Source organism: Amaranthus tricolor, chromosome 6 (assembly GCF_026212465.1).
Source record: "Amaranthus tricolor cultivar Red isolate AtriRed21 chromosome 6, ASM2621246v1, whole genome shotgun sequence".
NCBI lineage: Eukaryota > Viridiplantae > Streptophyta > Magnoliopsida > Caryophyllales > Amaranthaceae > Amaranthus > Amaranthus tricolor.
Window position 1 is genome coordinate 18,585,804 of NC_080052.1, and position 16,056 is coordinate 18,601,859.

A 16,056-nucleotide genomic window follows, 5' to 3' on the forward strand; every position below is an offset into this window, starting at 1 on the left:
AAGGAAGAAAAATGAGTGTCCCTTCAAATCTTTTCACTTTAGTAGAGATTGTATTCTTTACAAAATTTATCCATATTTTCCATCTAAACCCCTCCCCTCCAAATCCCTCTTCCCTTTTTGTTATCCAAACATGTGATCCTCCATCCTTCGGAATCACTCTCCTCTCGTTCCCTCCATTTCTCTCTATCTAAACAGTTAAAGGTAAGTCTTAATTTGATTCACAGGAGAATTTTGAGTGCCGTAATTAAGATGCTACTAATATTGATTGCGACCATTGTATACGGGCTTCATGCAAGTCGACGTAGCCTTGCATTCTTCATATCTATCACTTGTCTTCTTCTTGCTCACCAAGTAAAAGAAACATCCACTCTATTTCAAGTGGAATTTTTGAGGAGTTGTGGTTATTGAGTTTCAACAGAAACCTGATTTTTTGAAACTCTTGGAAAGACTGGAAGTTCTGTGCTCAAAAGAGCTGTCTAAGTAAACATTAAAACTTCTAAATAGATCATGAGTGTGCAATTTTTTCTGCAATTAGAGGGTTAATCTAATTCATTGAAAGTTGATGAACTAATGAATAGTGAACCTCAGGTACTATGTGAACAATGTTGAAAATTGGTGATCTATTGGACATCGAGCCTTATTGGATTATTTGTACTTTTCTAAACGTTCTGGTGCCATTTTGCTAATCTTTGTGGTCTGATTGAGAAACAATAGAAAACATTGGCTGCAAATTGTAGTACCTGTCTTCTGTTAAATTTTTTGTGTTTTCATTCTACGGTAGTAAATTTTTGAAATAGACCGAACAATAATATGGAAAAAGGTTTATCAATGTGTCTTTTGTTTTGGTTTATTCAGATGATTCACAGATCTTTGTATTTGGATTTCTGATCCTTACCTCTTTTTTTCTATTGTATGCTTAATTTGGCACGAGCGAGGTTTTGAGATGTTTTTTGTTCGAAGAGTTGGCCTACAAATTTGTATTTTTACATTTTGTTTCAGGTGGTATAATTCACTCCCTCCAATAAGCAAGGGCTATGGAACTCTGTGTCTACTGGTTACTACAGTAACTCAATTGGGTATACTCCATCCTTATTATCTGGCATTGATATATGGAAGGGTTTTCAAGAGTTTGGAGGTAGGAAGAAGTCATGTTTCATCTATTTTTTCTTTCCTAAAACTGATTCCACTCTCATTTAGGTGCTGTATTTTAATAGTTCCCCTCTTATCTCCTTTAAGTTTGTTGTGCCAACTTTATCTAATATTTGTAAAAAAAATTCAGTGTATGTTTGGTTGTTATGGTTGTGCTGAAGGTTTGACAAAACTCCAGTAAATCTTGCCTGATATGATGTTTTAGCTAAATGCAATTGGTTGGATCTAGATGAGGTGTAGCAGGGCTGTATCTATTTTAGAGCACTGAAAGCAGCTTGCAGTTTCCGTTATATTCTAAATGGTGTGGCTCCTTCAGCTACCTAGAGAAAGGAGTATGAGAAGTGGATTTAGGGTATGTTAGGAGCATATTAATTTGCAGTCTCGATCACAGTTTTGGGTTAAGCCGGTAACGGGGCTGATGCGGTTGTTGTAGTGTTAAATATGGGTTGAAACTTGAAACCATGAGAGGTTCCTTGAATCGTCCTAAAACACAGTTTTTTTAGCCTTCACGTTGTGGGTGTTACAGCTTGGTAGATATAGCGTCTCTTCTCTTTATTGTTCATTGTATTTCATTTTTTTTTGAAATTTTGTTATGAATACAAGCTATTAGCTGAAAAATCAAGCAAGTTCTTCATTTTAGTCACTAGAACTGCCATACTTCTTTTATGTTTGCTGACCAAATGTTTACAGTTTTGAGTGCTTCTTTAAAATTTTACTTTGGCATGCAGGTTTGGAGACTATTTACAAACTTCTTTTTCCTTGGAAAATTTTCAATCAATTTTGGAATTCGCCTGCTAATGATGTGAGTTCATTTTTTCAAAATTTGATGTAAAACAATGTTCTTTTTTTTATTTTTTATTTTTTTAAATGCAGTCCTTTCCATTTAGACCATGGAATAAAAACTCCACCGTTACGTTACATAACTCCCGTTATATAACCTGTTTGAACGTTGCCGCGACGTTAAATCGAGTTATATAACGGTGCATGACATTTCGCGGTCAGAATGCCGCGTGACCGTTACGTAACGTGTAACGCCCATTATTTTACTGTTATAAGGATATTTCACCAACAAAACGTTATTTGTCTTTCCGTTAAAATTTCATTAATACACATTAGCTTTAATTATTACGATCACTTTAATTATAGTTGCTCATAATTTAAGTTGATAAACAAAATAATTAACTAATTACTAATAAGTTAATTAATTATACACCAATAGAATCTCAATTATTGCAATTACAATAGCTAGTTGCATATTATTGCATAATAATATTAGTTCAACAACAAAAATGCAATTTTAAGTTTAAAACTCCCTTTATGTGATTTTTTTTCAAAAATCACACCTCATCGACCGCAATTCGCGTTAATTCTCCGTTGTAGCCGTTTTTCGTGACACCATGACCATTTCCGCAAACGCGTCCGCGACCGAGATTTTTTTCCGTGATTTGGATAGCTTCTATTCTGTTTTATAGTAACTATTAACAGTTATCTACCATAGAGCAGGTGATACATTCTCTGCCAGTATCAACTAGCTATACTATATTTGATCTCTACTATGCTCTTGATGATCTTATATATGGTGAACAATGATCAATTCAGCTTATGCTTGAATCAGAATAAATTGTTTCCAGTAGTTTATTGTAATATTTCTTCAGATTTCATCCTATCACGCAAAGTTGTTAAAATCGAAATTCTAATTAGAATCATTCAGAGAGGTAGAATTGAATTGGTAGAATCTAATCGTAGGATCGTAAGATTCTACAATAAACCTAAATTTGCTATTTAATTGTAATATTTTTATCTTAAAAGTTTAAGTTTATGAATTAAAGTTTCATTCAATTCATTTTTAAGAATGATAATGGAAAAATAATTAATAATTATGTTGAATCTTCTTACCGATAAAAGAAATTTATTTTTTAAAAAGTATGATGTTGGATCGTTGAATCGGAAGAAAAATTTACGAAAGATGATACATAAGAAAAATTAATAAAAAATAAAAGTAAGTTTTTAGAATCGGATCGATAAATCTTAGATACGTAGAATCGTGTTATGATTCTACCTCTATAAATTTTACTATAATTAGAATCATAAGATTCTACCAACTTACGATTCTACCTTCGATTCAAATTGTTCGCTTGATTTTGGATTGTAAAATCGTAAAATCGTAGATTAGAATCGTGAATTTAATAACCATGCTACCACGACTATGCTAACCTTGTGAGTTGTGCTTGCTTTCATTTTTGTATTTTCTGTATCTAGTGCGACATGTGAGTGTTTTTATGCACTTCGAAAAGGAGATACAACTGCAATAAATATTAAGGAAGCAGTAGGATTTTGTATTTATGCTCTTATGATTAAGTGTCCAAGGGGTTTTTAGGGTGGATGGGAATAGGGGCCGAGTATTGTTGAAGTGTTAGGAGAGTATGATCTAGGGAATTGATTCTCAAAAATCAGATTTTAAAACCATGGTAGGAGTCTAAAGCTTTTCAAAGTGTATTGATCGCATGCAAAGGTTTTTGAATATACCAAACTCGCATTGTAAAGGTGTATTGAACCTTGTTTCAGGCCCCTTCAAGGGACGCTTCGTGGTTTTTTCCGATTGGTGGTATGGAAACCTCATCATCCCTGCGCTCTTATTGCATTACCAAATCAGACCGTTTTCACATTTTCTCTCTGAGTCTGCCCAAATTTCATCGCATAGGCCAATCAAGATACTACTGTATGGTGTTTGCACACTTATCTCCACATGTTTAATGAACCTACTTGGCTGCCATATTTGATCACGGGCACGGATTTCAGTATAAGCAATGGTGTTGATTAACTTTCCATATCGTACGCCATTTCTTGAGGGGTGGGGGGGGGGGGGGGGGGGGGGCGGGTAGTGGTTGAGGGATTAAATCTGAATGTGTTCATTAGACATATGATTTTACAATGCGTTGCATGGGAGGTATTATTCATCAGCTTCACATATCAAGTTAGATCAAACTCTTGGCTTTGGACATCTTTTGTATTAACAAATAACAAATAAATACTCACTCTAAATCGCAGTTATGGTTTTTTGCTTTTTTCCTTGCTGTAAGATAGTTCTTTCCATCAGAGTGTTAACCTTACAGCTTGATAAACCAATCTAACTTTGCCTGTATTTTGGGATTTTTTTTTGTCATCTAAGAGCTTCTTTTTTTTTGTTTTTTTATTACTTTCTAAAATAATTTGTCTTTGTAATGGAGTTGAATGTCAGAGGGAGGAGTGTTACTTCTATGTTATTAGAAAGAAATATAGGTTGTTTGGGGGGAGGGGGTAGTGGTTGAGGGATTAAATCTGAATGTGTTCATTAGACATATGATTTTACAGTGCGTTGCATGGGAGGTATTATTCATCAGCTTCACATATCAAGTTAGATCAAACTCTTGGCTTTGTACATCTTTTATATTAACAAATAACAAATAAATACTCACTCTAAATCGCAGTTATGGTTTTTTGCTTTTTTCCTTGCTGTAAGATAGTTCTTTCCATCAGAGTGTTAACCTTACAGCTTGATAAACCAATCTAACTTTGCCTGTATTTTGGGAATTTTTTTGTCATCTAAGAGCTTCTTTTTTTTTGTTTTTTATTACTTTCTAAAATAATTTGTCTTTGTAATGGAGTTGAATGTCAGAGGGAGGAGTGTTACTTCTATGTTATTAGGAAGAAATATAGGTTGTTTGGTTGGTTATGAACTCTTGTTCCTGCTTGTCTGTAATGTTAATTTTCCTTGAAATATGATTTTTCATATTGATTTATTTTAGTTTTCTGAATTTCATAGCATTTGTTACGCATTGTGTTTTGTATCCTGTATATTTACGTGACCTGAGCTGAATCAAAATCTATTCATTGGAGTCAGCTGTTTATTGACATTGTCCTTCTTCTCGATATCACCGTGAGTCATGACTCGTTTCTTCCTCTGCTTGTTCATGAAATTTGTTGGATACAATTATTTTTGTGAGAACTGGAGGAATCGAGCAACTAGCTGTTTTTTGACATTGTCCTTTTTTCTACCTCATCATTGGTAGCGATTACCGAGGGATCTCTTGATCTTTGTATAAGTTGTAGGAGTTATTATTATCTTTTCTTGGTTTTAAACTAGCAAGTAGTTACTATTCTGATTTCATATGATGTTTAGATTTCATGACGTATACTACATGGGAATTTTCTAGTACTCATTGTCTTTTGTTTTAGTCTTTTTGATTTTTTACCATGTTTTTTGATAATAGCCTCTTCTTTTTAGTTAAGTTGTTTGAGTTCTGTTTTAACACACTGTGTTCAATTCTGTAGCTTGACAAATTTGTTACTTTTTGATGGAACAGAGCAAGGTATGGAGTTCAACTAGAGCAAGGGCCATTCCAGAGGCGCACAGCAGACTTCTTATGGATGATGATATTTGGAGCCTCCTGTTTGCTGGTATGAACCCTTACATGTTAATTGTTTTTTATTGGCATTTCTTATTTCTTTAACCAGTATAGCTTAGTTAGCCTGGTTACTAATAGTATTCCATGATTCTTTCTTCTGACTTATAAAAGTGCAAATGATTGGCTTCTTTCAGTGAAGCACAATTTAGAGGCGTTTGAGTTGATTTATTTGGTAATTTCAATATTAACTAATTTATTATGGTATACATAAAATATCAGGTTAGGCCTGGTAAGAAGGCATGCTATAACAATTGATCAACTATAAATAATGCCTCTAGACCATTTCTTCAGGTTCAAGTACACAGGATCTTTTGATCTCCACCTCATGATTTGAGGTGGATAGTCACTGAAGTTTCAAATAACTTGCAAGTATAATAAATTATAGGAAATTTTGATTCTAAAGGTACGAATTAATTCTCTTTCGCTTTTAAAGTTTCCAATTTTTAACTGGATTTACTTTTAAAGATGTTCCCGTTTTAGTATTATGGAATTACCGGTTACATCTTCCTCATCTGATTTCTCTAAGCTTGTCATTCTCAAATTCTTTAATGAATTCATAATTAAAATCTACAATTTAAAATGAAATGCTTGTTTTTAAATGCAACTTTATGTAAATTCATCAGTTTTGATAGAGAGAGAAAAAGTAAAAGGAAAAAGATTTTGAGTTCAAAACCATTTTAGTGGAATCATTATAATGGAATTTTATTATGTAAATTTATCAGTTTTGATGAAGAGAGAAAAAGCAAAACGAAAAAGATTTTGAGTTCAACCACCATTTTAATGGAGGATCAAGAAGGAAGAAAGTGGATAAAGGAACAATTTTTAAATGTTATTTTAATTATTGAATCAATGTAAAATTTATAAAAATCAAAAAAGGCTGAAGATGACATGATCAGTCAATCGTTAAGATCAAATCCAGTTAAAAATTAGAACTTTTAAAAGATAAATCAAGGTTGGAACCTTTAAAAACGAAAGAGAGAAAGTGCGTGCCTTTTAAATCAAAATTTCCTAAATTATATCTTTTTTCGCTGATCTGGTTCTGTGCTGTGTCATGTTCTCCATTCTGGCTCAATCTCTGTTGAAGAAGTTGATATTGATCTGCATTCAAGGTTACTACATGTATATGCCAGGCGGATGCATCTTGTGATTAATTAGTAATTGGGAACCCTTTTATCTTAGTTATGGCAGGTTGATTTTTCATTCTTAGTAATAGGGTTTGCCTCGAGTAATTGAGCTACTATTAGTGCCAGATGACTTTAGAGTTTCTTAATGTATTATTGCATAATTACAATTACAATCCTTGAAAGAAATAACATATATTTTGCTTGTTTTTATCCTTAAATATCAAAATTGGCAAGAAAATACTTCAATTCTGGCTATCATCTACCATCTCAATGAATACACTTATATTATATTGTCTATATTGCTCATGCCCTTATACTAACATCAAATTGTGTCCTCTTTTGAAATCTCTTGTCGGAGTTATGTTACCTATATTTTCCTTTTGTCACGTTTATATGATTCTCAGGCATTTTCAGCTATCCCATTCTTCAATTATGGATTCGGTGCAATATCTCTTGTCTTCATGCTTCTTTATGTATGGAGTAGAGAATTCCCCAACGCGACTATCAATATGTATGGACTTTTCACCCTTAAGGTAAGTGGAAATTTTCAGGTCCTGCTTGCTTATATTGTCTCTCTACTTGCACACTGTGCCCTTTTGAATAATTGCCTGTTGTACTTTCCTTGATCTGTAGGCATTTTACTTGCCTTGGATGATGCTTGCACTGGATGTTATTTTCGGTTCATCTATTTGGCCAGACTTTCTTGGAATTGTTGCTGGACACCTTTTCTACTTCTTGACCGTACTTCATCCTCTCGCTGGTGGAAAGAATATTCTCAAGACTCCAGTGTGGGTGTATCCTTTCTAAAACAAATTTCTTTGCATTTTGAATTTTGCTGTCTCTCAGAATCCCGGTAAAGTGGTAATTCGTAAGCTATTAAAGTGCAGCACTGGTTCTTTGTAGCTAGTAAGACCTTTGTTTTAAGAAGTGCGCCTCGGGAGCGCCTAGGCGCAGGGCGCACAGCCAAAACGCTTCATGGATTCTAGGCACAGCGAATACACAAAGGTGAGGCAAAAGGCATGCCTCACCTGAGCCTTGAGCGCCTCACGCCTCGAGCGCCTTTTGAAAGCTCAAAGTAAGACATAGACAAGGAAGTCGTCATCGGAGCGAGTTTATTGAGAATTTATGCAGATCTCTCTTCTATGTGTTGCTGATCTTTCTTTTTTTTATTTTGATTCCCGGGTAGTCTCGAGAATTCATACAGGCAAGGGGGTGAGAGGGAATTAATCGTTACCCCGTCACAAGTGTGAGAGAAATCCCTTAACTACTAGGCTAACCCAACATTCTTTTGCTGATGTTTGAAAATGCCTGACCATATCAAATTTGCTTTTCTAGCTCACCTAGATTTCTAAATTGTTACTAATACCCATATATGCATGCACTATAAATATATAATCAGTATCCATATTCCTTTTGGAAAAGTTGTCCTAAATAATCCCACATATTGCCTATCAGCTGTGAAAATTTCCTATTATTAATTATTTCTAAGTAATTCAACCTTTGTAATACTTTTTGCTGACAGCATTCTTTGCTACATTGTAATCAACTAGTGTAGGGATTATTCAATAGTACGTATCATTCACATCAGATGGGCGATAGGTGGGATTATTTAGGATAATTTTCCCATTCCTTTTATCTGTTAAACCTTAATTTCACATTAGATTCCATGTCATATTCTTGACATCCCATAACTTTTGGGCCTATGTTTGACATGGATACTTTAAGTCTTAAGTGCCAAGATATTTCACCAAGGGATGTTTTTCGTTGGTTATTTCAGTGCTATTGCTGTGATTACTGATTTCTTAAAGGAAAGTTTCTTAACTACCATTTATACAGACATAAGATAGTTGCACGATGGAGACTTGGAGCTCCTGCACCTTCTCGACCATCAGCAGCAGCTGCTGGCCCTGCTCAACCGGACAGAAATACAGGCGCTTTCAGAGGGAGAGCTTACCGTCTCAGTGATTAAACAGATGCTTGCAGCTATGAACCGGTTCAAAATGATTCCATTCAATGCGTTCCTCGGTGCAGTAAACCTATAATGAATCCATTGGAAAATTCTACAGAACCAGACACAAAACTATAAATGTATTATTGCTTTGAGCATCCCACTGAGGGAAGAGAATACAATCTGCCTTATTTTAGGAGGTGCTGATAGACTGATTCCGACGTCTAACTTGATCTAGTACAGTTGATGCATCTGTTTAATGAATTTCATAGAGGTAAAAAGAGAAATCCAATTCTGTTTTTTTTTTTTTTCTGGCTTTTATTTTGACTGTTTTCGTGTTTACTTGTTAGAATTTAGATCAACTAGATTATGCTGATTTAAGTCTTTCAATTATGTTGAGAATTGAGTCTTGTTTCAATTGGAGCAAATACCACTTTTCCTATGTAACATTCTAGATTTGATTCTCGTATAGCCTTTTTCTTTTCTCAACCTACTCGGTAATTAAAAGAAGTCATTCAATTATGTTTGGGGTGATTAAATGAAGTCCTAATTTGATGTCTGGTCTATACATGTCTGAGGAGATGATAATGCAGTATGCAATAACATGTTTTTTACATTACATTTTATTATTTATAAATGTCTGGACGTGATTCACTTTGTTACTCTTCTATGGGAATCCTTAACAATGTTATATATATATATATATATATATATATATATATATATATATATATATATATATATATATATGAAAGAAGCTATTGATGATGATAAGAAATGGCGGTTTTAGAAAATAGGGTGATGAAAAAGTCATTGATGATGATGAAGAAATGGTGGGTTTAGAAAATTGGTAGGAATGGAGAAAGGGGGTCTCGCGGTGTAGGGGGGAGGGGTTGTGGGAGGTCGTCAGTGTTAAGGGAGGAGAAGGGGTTGGAATGGTGGTAGGGGCGGCCAGGTAAGTAAATTTTCTTTTTTTTTTTCCTCTTTTCTTTTTTTTTTTTTTTTAAAATCATGATAATATGATGTAAAAGGGTATGTTGGAAGCAAATTGATTGAAAAGATTGAATTATATTAATTAATCTAATATAGAATTATTTATGAATGAGTAAAAGGTGACATATTAATCTTAAATTTTTCTTAAAAGAATGATTATTAGGGTGGTTTATAAGATATTTGATGGCCTGATCTAGTATAAAAATTAGGTTAGAAATAAATATTGAAAGTATACTTATGAATCATACAACTAGAAAAAATACCGAAAAGTTATCACAATGAAGGTAAAACATAAATGATAATGCATAAAGTTTGTCTCTTTGATAAATATAACTCTCTCGATCAAATAGAATTTACAAATTTTAGTGTTAAACTAATTTGATTATGATTTTTCATATATAATAAAACATATTCATATAGAATCTTAATAGATTTGTGTATATAATAAAATATATTAATGTAGAATCTTGATAGATTCGTATATATAGTAAAAAGTAAATTGAAAGAACAAATGAAAACATTGGCCGTAATAATATTTAAGTATTTTGACTCACTTGATTGCTTTATTGCTTATATGAGTTGCAATTTGTGGTTTGATTAAATAGCTAGGCGCTAGCGCAAATGAATTAATTAAAGTATTTATATTTAATATTCCTTTCTATTCAATTAATGGGTCATATTTGACTTTTAATCAATTTTTTGGTGATCAAATGGACCACTTATGAATGAGAAAAAGTATAATATTTTGACTTTTAATAGGGATAAAGTGGAGTTAGTATATGTAAATGTGTGAAAATGTTAAGTTTAGTAAGAGTAAATTATTAACGTTAATACAAAAAATAGAATTAAGACGCTTAGGATTACTTGGCTCAATAAGAAAATGAGACACTTAAAATGAATAGTATAGTGTAGAATAAATGATATGAAATATACAAACGTTAGGATCGGGTAAACCTTGTTAGCTTTTTAGGGTTGACTAGTTATAAAAAATATAATTAAGTCGGAACAATTAAAATAAAATTTGTAACAACTATTTTAAGATTGGGGAAGATCAAGTCATTTAAAATAGGGCATTACTTGAAGAAATTAAATTTCAATTAGACTTGGAAAACATAGTATGGTGTAATTATTGAAAATATTCCGTAACTTTAGAAATAAAAATCAACATGAAAAGTATACAAGAATCATCATTATCATCCCAATGTATTATGCCCAAAGTAATTTCTAGAAAGGGCAGGAAAGAAGGCAAATTAATATCTTCACAACGAAAGGGTTGTGATCGAAGAGAGGCCCTCAACTTGAATATCGCCTAACATATGAGATCCATCAAAGGAAAAACTTGCAAAAAAGGGAAAAAAAAAAAAGAAAACAGAAGACAAAACACAAAACACAAAAATATACAAACACAACACCATCTAGCTTGTACTCGATGCATTACATCTTTATCTATGTCCTCACTTCTTTGGATAATTAAGCCTGAATACTTGAACTTGGTCGAACTAGCAACCTCATTTCCTCCCACAATCACTCCTACATCTCTCACTTCTTTCTCCCTACTAAAATTGCATCTTAGGTATCTATCTTTGTGCGACTTATACGTAACCCTTTTTCTTCAAGAGCTAATCTCAACTCCTCTAATTTCACATTGGGTTCTTCTTTGAGTTTTGCTACAAGTAAAATATCGTCAGCAAATAACATAGTACCAAGGTACAGTATTCCTGATGTCCTTAAAAAGATCATTAAATGCACGCTAAAATAGTATGAACCAACCTTAAAGATAAGGATTACGACTGCATAAGTTGAAGAGTATAAAATAAGTGGAACAAAGAGTGATGAGTGTGGACACGTGAATAAAAGATTTACTAAAAATTTATAGATTTAGTCTATTTTAAATTTATAAAATAAAATAAAAAAAAATTGGAATGACAAAACTCCAAAATTTTTTTACCCGGTTCAATGGCTAGTGTTACACATCCAATTAGCTGATATTGGTTTTTATGCAACCTTAGATATTGTGAGGGAGAACTCCAATATTCCTATGATGAATTATTTGTGTCCTTAGCATCCAGCCTTCCACATCTTATTAAACTATTTTTTATTCAAATCTAAGACATTATCTGAACTCTCGAGTCCTATGTAGTTATCTAGCTGAAACACGTATTATAATTATTGTTCATAATAACGAGACAAAAATAAATTATGAAATATGAAATTGGTTATCTATCTATATTAATAACTAAATGAACTATTCTCAATGAGATGTGTAGTATCCTTGCTCATGACCTTTTTTGTGTTAAAATAGACTTAATATTACAAAATAATTCGCAAACTTTTTTCCATTAACAATAATCAAGATATTCTTCATGATAAAAATATATATATATATATATATATATATATATATATATATATATATATATATATATATATATATATATATATATATATATATATATATATATATATATATGTTATGGTAACATTTATTTATTCATTTATTTATTTATTTAATTATTAGTATTATATTATCTTAATACCCTTTGTGATGTATGTGTGCGTGGTGAATGCAATGAAATGGAATTGATACGAAAATGTTGAAGGATATTCCAAGATTGATGAACAATGCCTTGAATCAGAGTTGGACTACCAAGCCTCTTTTCAATGCAACACCGGTGCTTTCCTTCGATTAATCAAAGGAATACTCAATGTTCTTGGATAGGGTGTAGTGTGGCCTTGAAGACTGATCAAGGATTCACACCAACACGAAGGGCAAACTGGCCCTAATAACCCCAATTGCAAGCAATTGTGAAAAAATTCAAACACTGAATTTTTTGAGAAGAACTTTTATTAAGCAACAACGTGTCTTTTTACATTCATTTATCTACTATTTATAAGGCTAGGAATAAGGAGTAGGCTAATTACATGAAGAAATAGCTGTTATTAACGGTCATAAACTACACGTGGCATATACACAAGTCTAATTAAGCCAAAATAAAACAACCAGAAACTTAAGTAATGGCTGCTATGCAAACTGTCGACTGGGCGACCTTCGGCTCCGTTTTCAGTCCACCTCCGGTGACTTCCAGAAGAACTCTTGGACCATGGCAGCTAGTCCCTAGTGTGGAGATTCCAAATATGCCTTCCACGTCATTCCACAGGCTCGGGTCACGTCTGGACGGGCTTGCCAAGGTGGCCTGGTCATCGGTTTTGGCGTCAGGTGCAGCTGCTGTTCTGTTTTGCTGATTTTTGTGTTCTGTGTATGTTGTTGGCTTTCCTTGTTCTTTCTTTTGCATCTATTCTTCCATGATCAATTCATCCCCCTTCCTAGCTGTCTTGGCTCTCATTATATTCAAGATCCATGGGTGAATTACTAAGTGCAGCAACAAGGATAACAGAAACATCAGAGTAGTTCCTATTGTTCTTGTTGCTTTTGTTGTTGTTTATGTGTCCACTCTTCCACTTATTTCAAAGCTACCAAGGTCTTGAACCAATATGGTTCACTTTGACTTTTCGTTGACCTTGACATTCAGTCAAAGGGGCTTTTTCTTAACTTTTCAACCGTCTTGCTTGGCTATTAAGCAAGTAACTTCCATGATCCTAAGTAATTGTCCATCACTTACCACCATTCCCCATGAGACCCATCATACTCTCCTTTATCAGCATCATTTTTCGGAGATCATCCCGGGCAAGACTAACGTGTTGCGTTGCAGGAATTCAACAACTTATGAATAATATAAAAGATGAACATCGAAAATTAAACATTAGCTATATAAGATGAACATTGAAAAGTAACACTAACGATATAAGATGAACATCCAAAGGGTGTTTTATTATCATGAAATTTCTAGTAAATTTGAAAATAGCATTAAGCTAATTGTTAACACTGAATTGTAACTGTTGCATGCATTAATTCATATAACCATAAATATGAATTAATCTTAATCTTAATCCTAAAAAGCTTAATTAGTCGCCGCGGTTCTTAGTCTGAAACATCTTCTTACTCCTTAGTTGATTGCTATGTCCACACTTCTTTTTCCTGCAGTTTGTAGCCCTCAATGGTAGACGAGCATAGCATCTATGAATGAGTGTAGAAAGATTTAATTAATAGAGTATATAACATATTTTATTAAATAAAAAAAATAAAAACAATTATATTTTATTCGATTTAACTAAAACAAGTAAAACCAATTCGATTAATCATGTGACAAGTAAATTAAAGCTTTCAATGATAGATTTAAACTTTTGTTGAATCATTGATATATAGTCTAACAAAGTTATGTTCAATAACTTTTTTATTAGTATTCAAAAATCCCTTATAAAATAAATGATAAAAAAGAAATACATACTTGCGACAAATTTGCTTGTTTTGATTGTAGTTTTGTGCCAAAGTCAATAGAGTAGGCGAATAACTAAACTTGCCATAACCTCCTCCTCTCATCCTTAACACTAGATGTAGAGTAGATTCTTTCTGAATGTTGTAATCAGCAAAATTACGTTCATCCTCGAGTTGCTTTCCTTCAAAAATCAAACGTTGTTGATCAGGCGAAATACCTTCACATTTAAACAATATATATTATATTCATTTTTGAATTGTAATAATATAAACATAAATTTATAAGTACTTGCGTTAGACCTTTAAATTTGCACCATAATAATAATAATAATTAATAGACTTATCGAGCAAATTTAAAGAGATAAAAGAAAATTTGTTTTACCTTCTTTGTCTTTGATTTTAGCCTTGATATTGTTGATGGTGTCATTATTTTCAAACTCAAGGGTGATTGATTTACCAGTTAGGGTTTTAACAAAGATCTGCATGGTTTATTGAGTTAATTTGCTCTTTTTCTTGTTTTTTTATTCTTATTAAAAAATCAAATAAGGGTGGTGTTGGTGAGTTGTATTTATATAAGTGTGAAATATTGGCTTGGGCCTTACGTTTATTATTGATTTTACATTTATATTTACCTCAAAACAGGGAAAACCTTTCCCCACGTTCTTCTAATTTATAGCGTAGCTAACAAGATATAATTTTTAAAAAGAAACCTTACAATAAAAAATTCACAAAACCTGTCTCCGAGTAATCATTTTGCTTTCAAAACTTAAAAATAATAACCATAAACCCGTTTCTTATTATTATTTTTCTTTATTTGTTAATTAAACTAATCTTTTTCAACCCTCTCCATCTCAAAACAATAAATCTTTTTCAAACTTCTCAAAAAAAAAAAAAAATTTCGATCAATGTCCTATAGCGGCCATAGGTAGACTAGTCAAGACAGTAAGACAAGTGGGTTATGGATCAGAAATCTTTCAGTAAAGTCAATCTCAGATCATATCATTTTCGAATGAGTTCGGATTGACCTCATGGATCAAACATATTTAAAAATTATTTATTTGTACATTATTATTTTCAAAAGATAACCTATTAATTCTTTAAAGAAAATTATTGTTTGTAAATAGACCAATCATATTATATATATATATATATATATATATATATATATATATATATATATATATATATATATATATATATATATATATATATATATATATATATATATATATATATATATATATATATACACACACACGGATGATAGTTGATTGCAATCTAATTTAGAATTTAATTTTTTTTAAATTTAAGCTAAAATAGGTAAAATATTTATATAATTTATCATAGCAATTCTATATGTCTAACCTATAATTTATTATGTTTAATTGAGTGAAAAAGTGTTGTATTCTATAAATACATACTAATAAAAATGTCGAAAAATGACAAATGTCATTTTTAAGGAGCTTTGACAAATAGAATTATTTGAGTGTATGGTAGTTGACCGCTTACCTATTTTAGACTTTGATTTTTTTTTAAAAAAAAATTTGAGGTAAATAAGGTATAGTATTTATATAATTTATCGTAGCAGTTCTATATGCCTAATCTATAATTTGTTACGTTTAACTGAATGAAAAAGTCTTGTATTTTATAAATACATACTAATAGAAATATTGTAAAATGAGAAATGTTATCCTTAGGAAGCCTTGATAAATAGAATTATTTTAGTGAATGATGGTTCATAACATGATAATATTAACCTAATTTAAAATTTGATTTTTCTAAAAAAATTGGAGTTAAATTAGGTAAAGTATTTGTATAATTTACTATGCCAACTATATATGTTTGACCTAAAATTTGTTAGAGTTAATTGAATGAAAAAGTGATGTCTTTAATACATAATTTAAACAAAATTAGTATTTAATTTTTTCTTTAAGATATCACATATTCGATAAATTTAAACACGATAATATATACTTGCATTATCCTTTGAAGTAATATTTTTTATACATTTCATACTAACAAATTCGTGCAATGTATGAGTTTCTACACTAGTATACTTATATT

General features: G+C 31.8%; 2 protein-coding genes across 3 annotated transcripts in view; one reads left to right on the forward strand and one right to left on the reverse strand.

Moving 5' to 3' along the window:
• LOC130815828 (derlin-1) overlaps positions 1 to 9,084 on the forward strand; it is a 10,198-nt gene extending 1,114 nt beyond the window's left edge. The window contains exons 2-7 of the mRNA XM_057682326.1: positions 1,000 to 1,135; positions 1,878 to 1,951; positions 5,493 to 5,586; positions 7,123 to 7,251; positions 7,352 to 7,512; positions 8,555 to 9,084. Of these exons, the coding sequence (XP_057538309.1) occupies positions 1,000 to 1,135; positions 1,878 to 1,951; positions 5,493 to 5,586; positions 7,123 to 7,251; positions 7,352 to 7,512; positions 8,555 to 8,687 (727 nt within the window). The 3' untranslated portion in view covers positions 8,688 to 9,084. The remainder of the gene's footprint in view (positions 1 to 999; positions 1,136 to 1,877; positions 1,952 to 5,492; positions 5,587 to 7,122; positions 7,252 to 7,351; positions 7,513 to 8,554) is intronic.
• Positions 9,085 to 12,505: 3,421 nt separating this feature from the next.
• LOC130815829 (ubiquitin-like) lies at positions 12,506 to 14,629 on the reverse strand. Of its 2 annotated transcripts, none has more exons than XM_057682327.1 (3): positions 14,375 to 14,629; positions 14,006 to 14,210; positions 12,506 to 13,734 (listed from the first exon to the last, which is right to left on the reverse strand). In XM_057682327.1, exons 1-3 carry the CDS (start codon positions 14,475 to 14,477, stop codon positions 13,623 to 13,625), a joined length of 420 nt encoding a protein of 139 aa, XP_057538310.1. In that variant the 5' UTR covers positions 14,478 to 14,629; the 3' UTR covers positions 12,506 to 13,622. The 2 variants fall into 2 exon arrangements, with proteins under 2 accessions (XP_057538310.1, XP_057538312.1); XM_057682329.1 differs by having other exon boundaries at positions 14,006 to 14,174; positions 14,375 to 14,627.
• Positions 14,630 to 16,056: the final 1,427 nt, after the last annotated feature.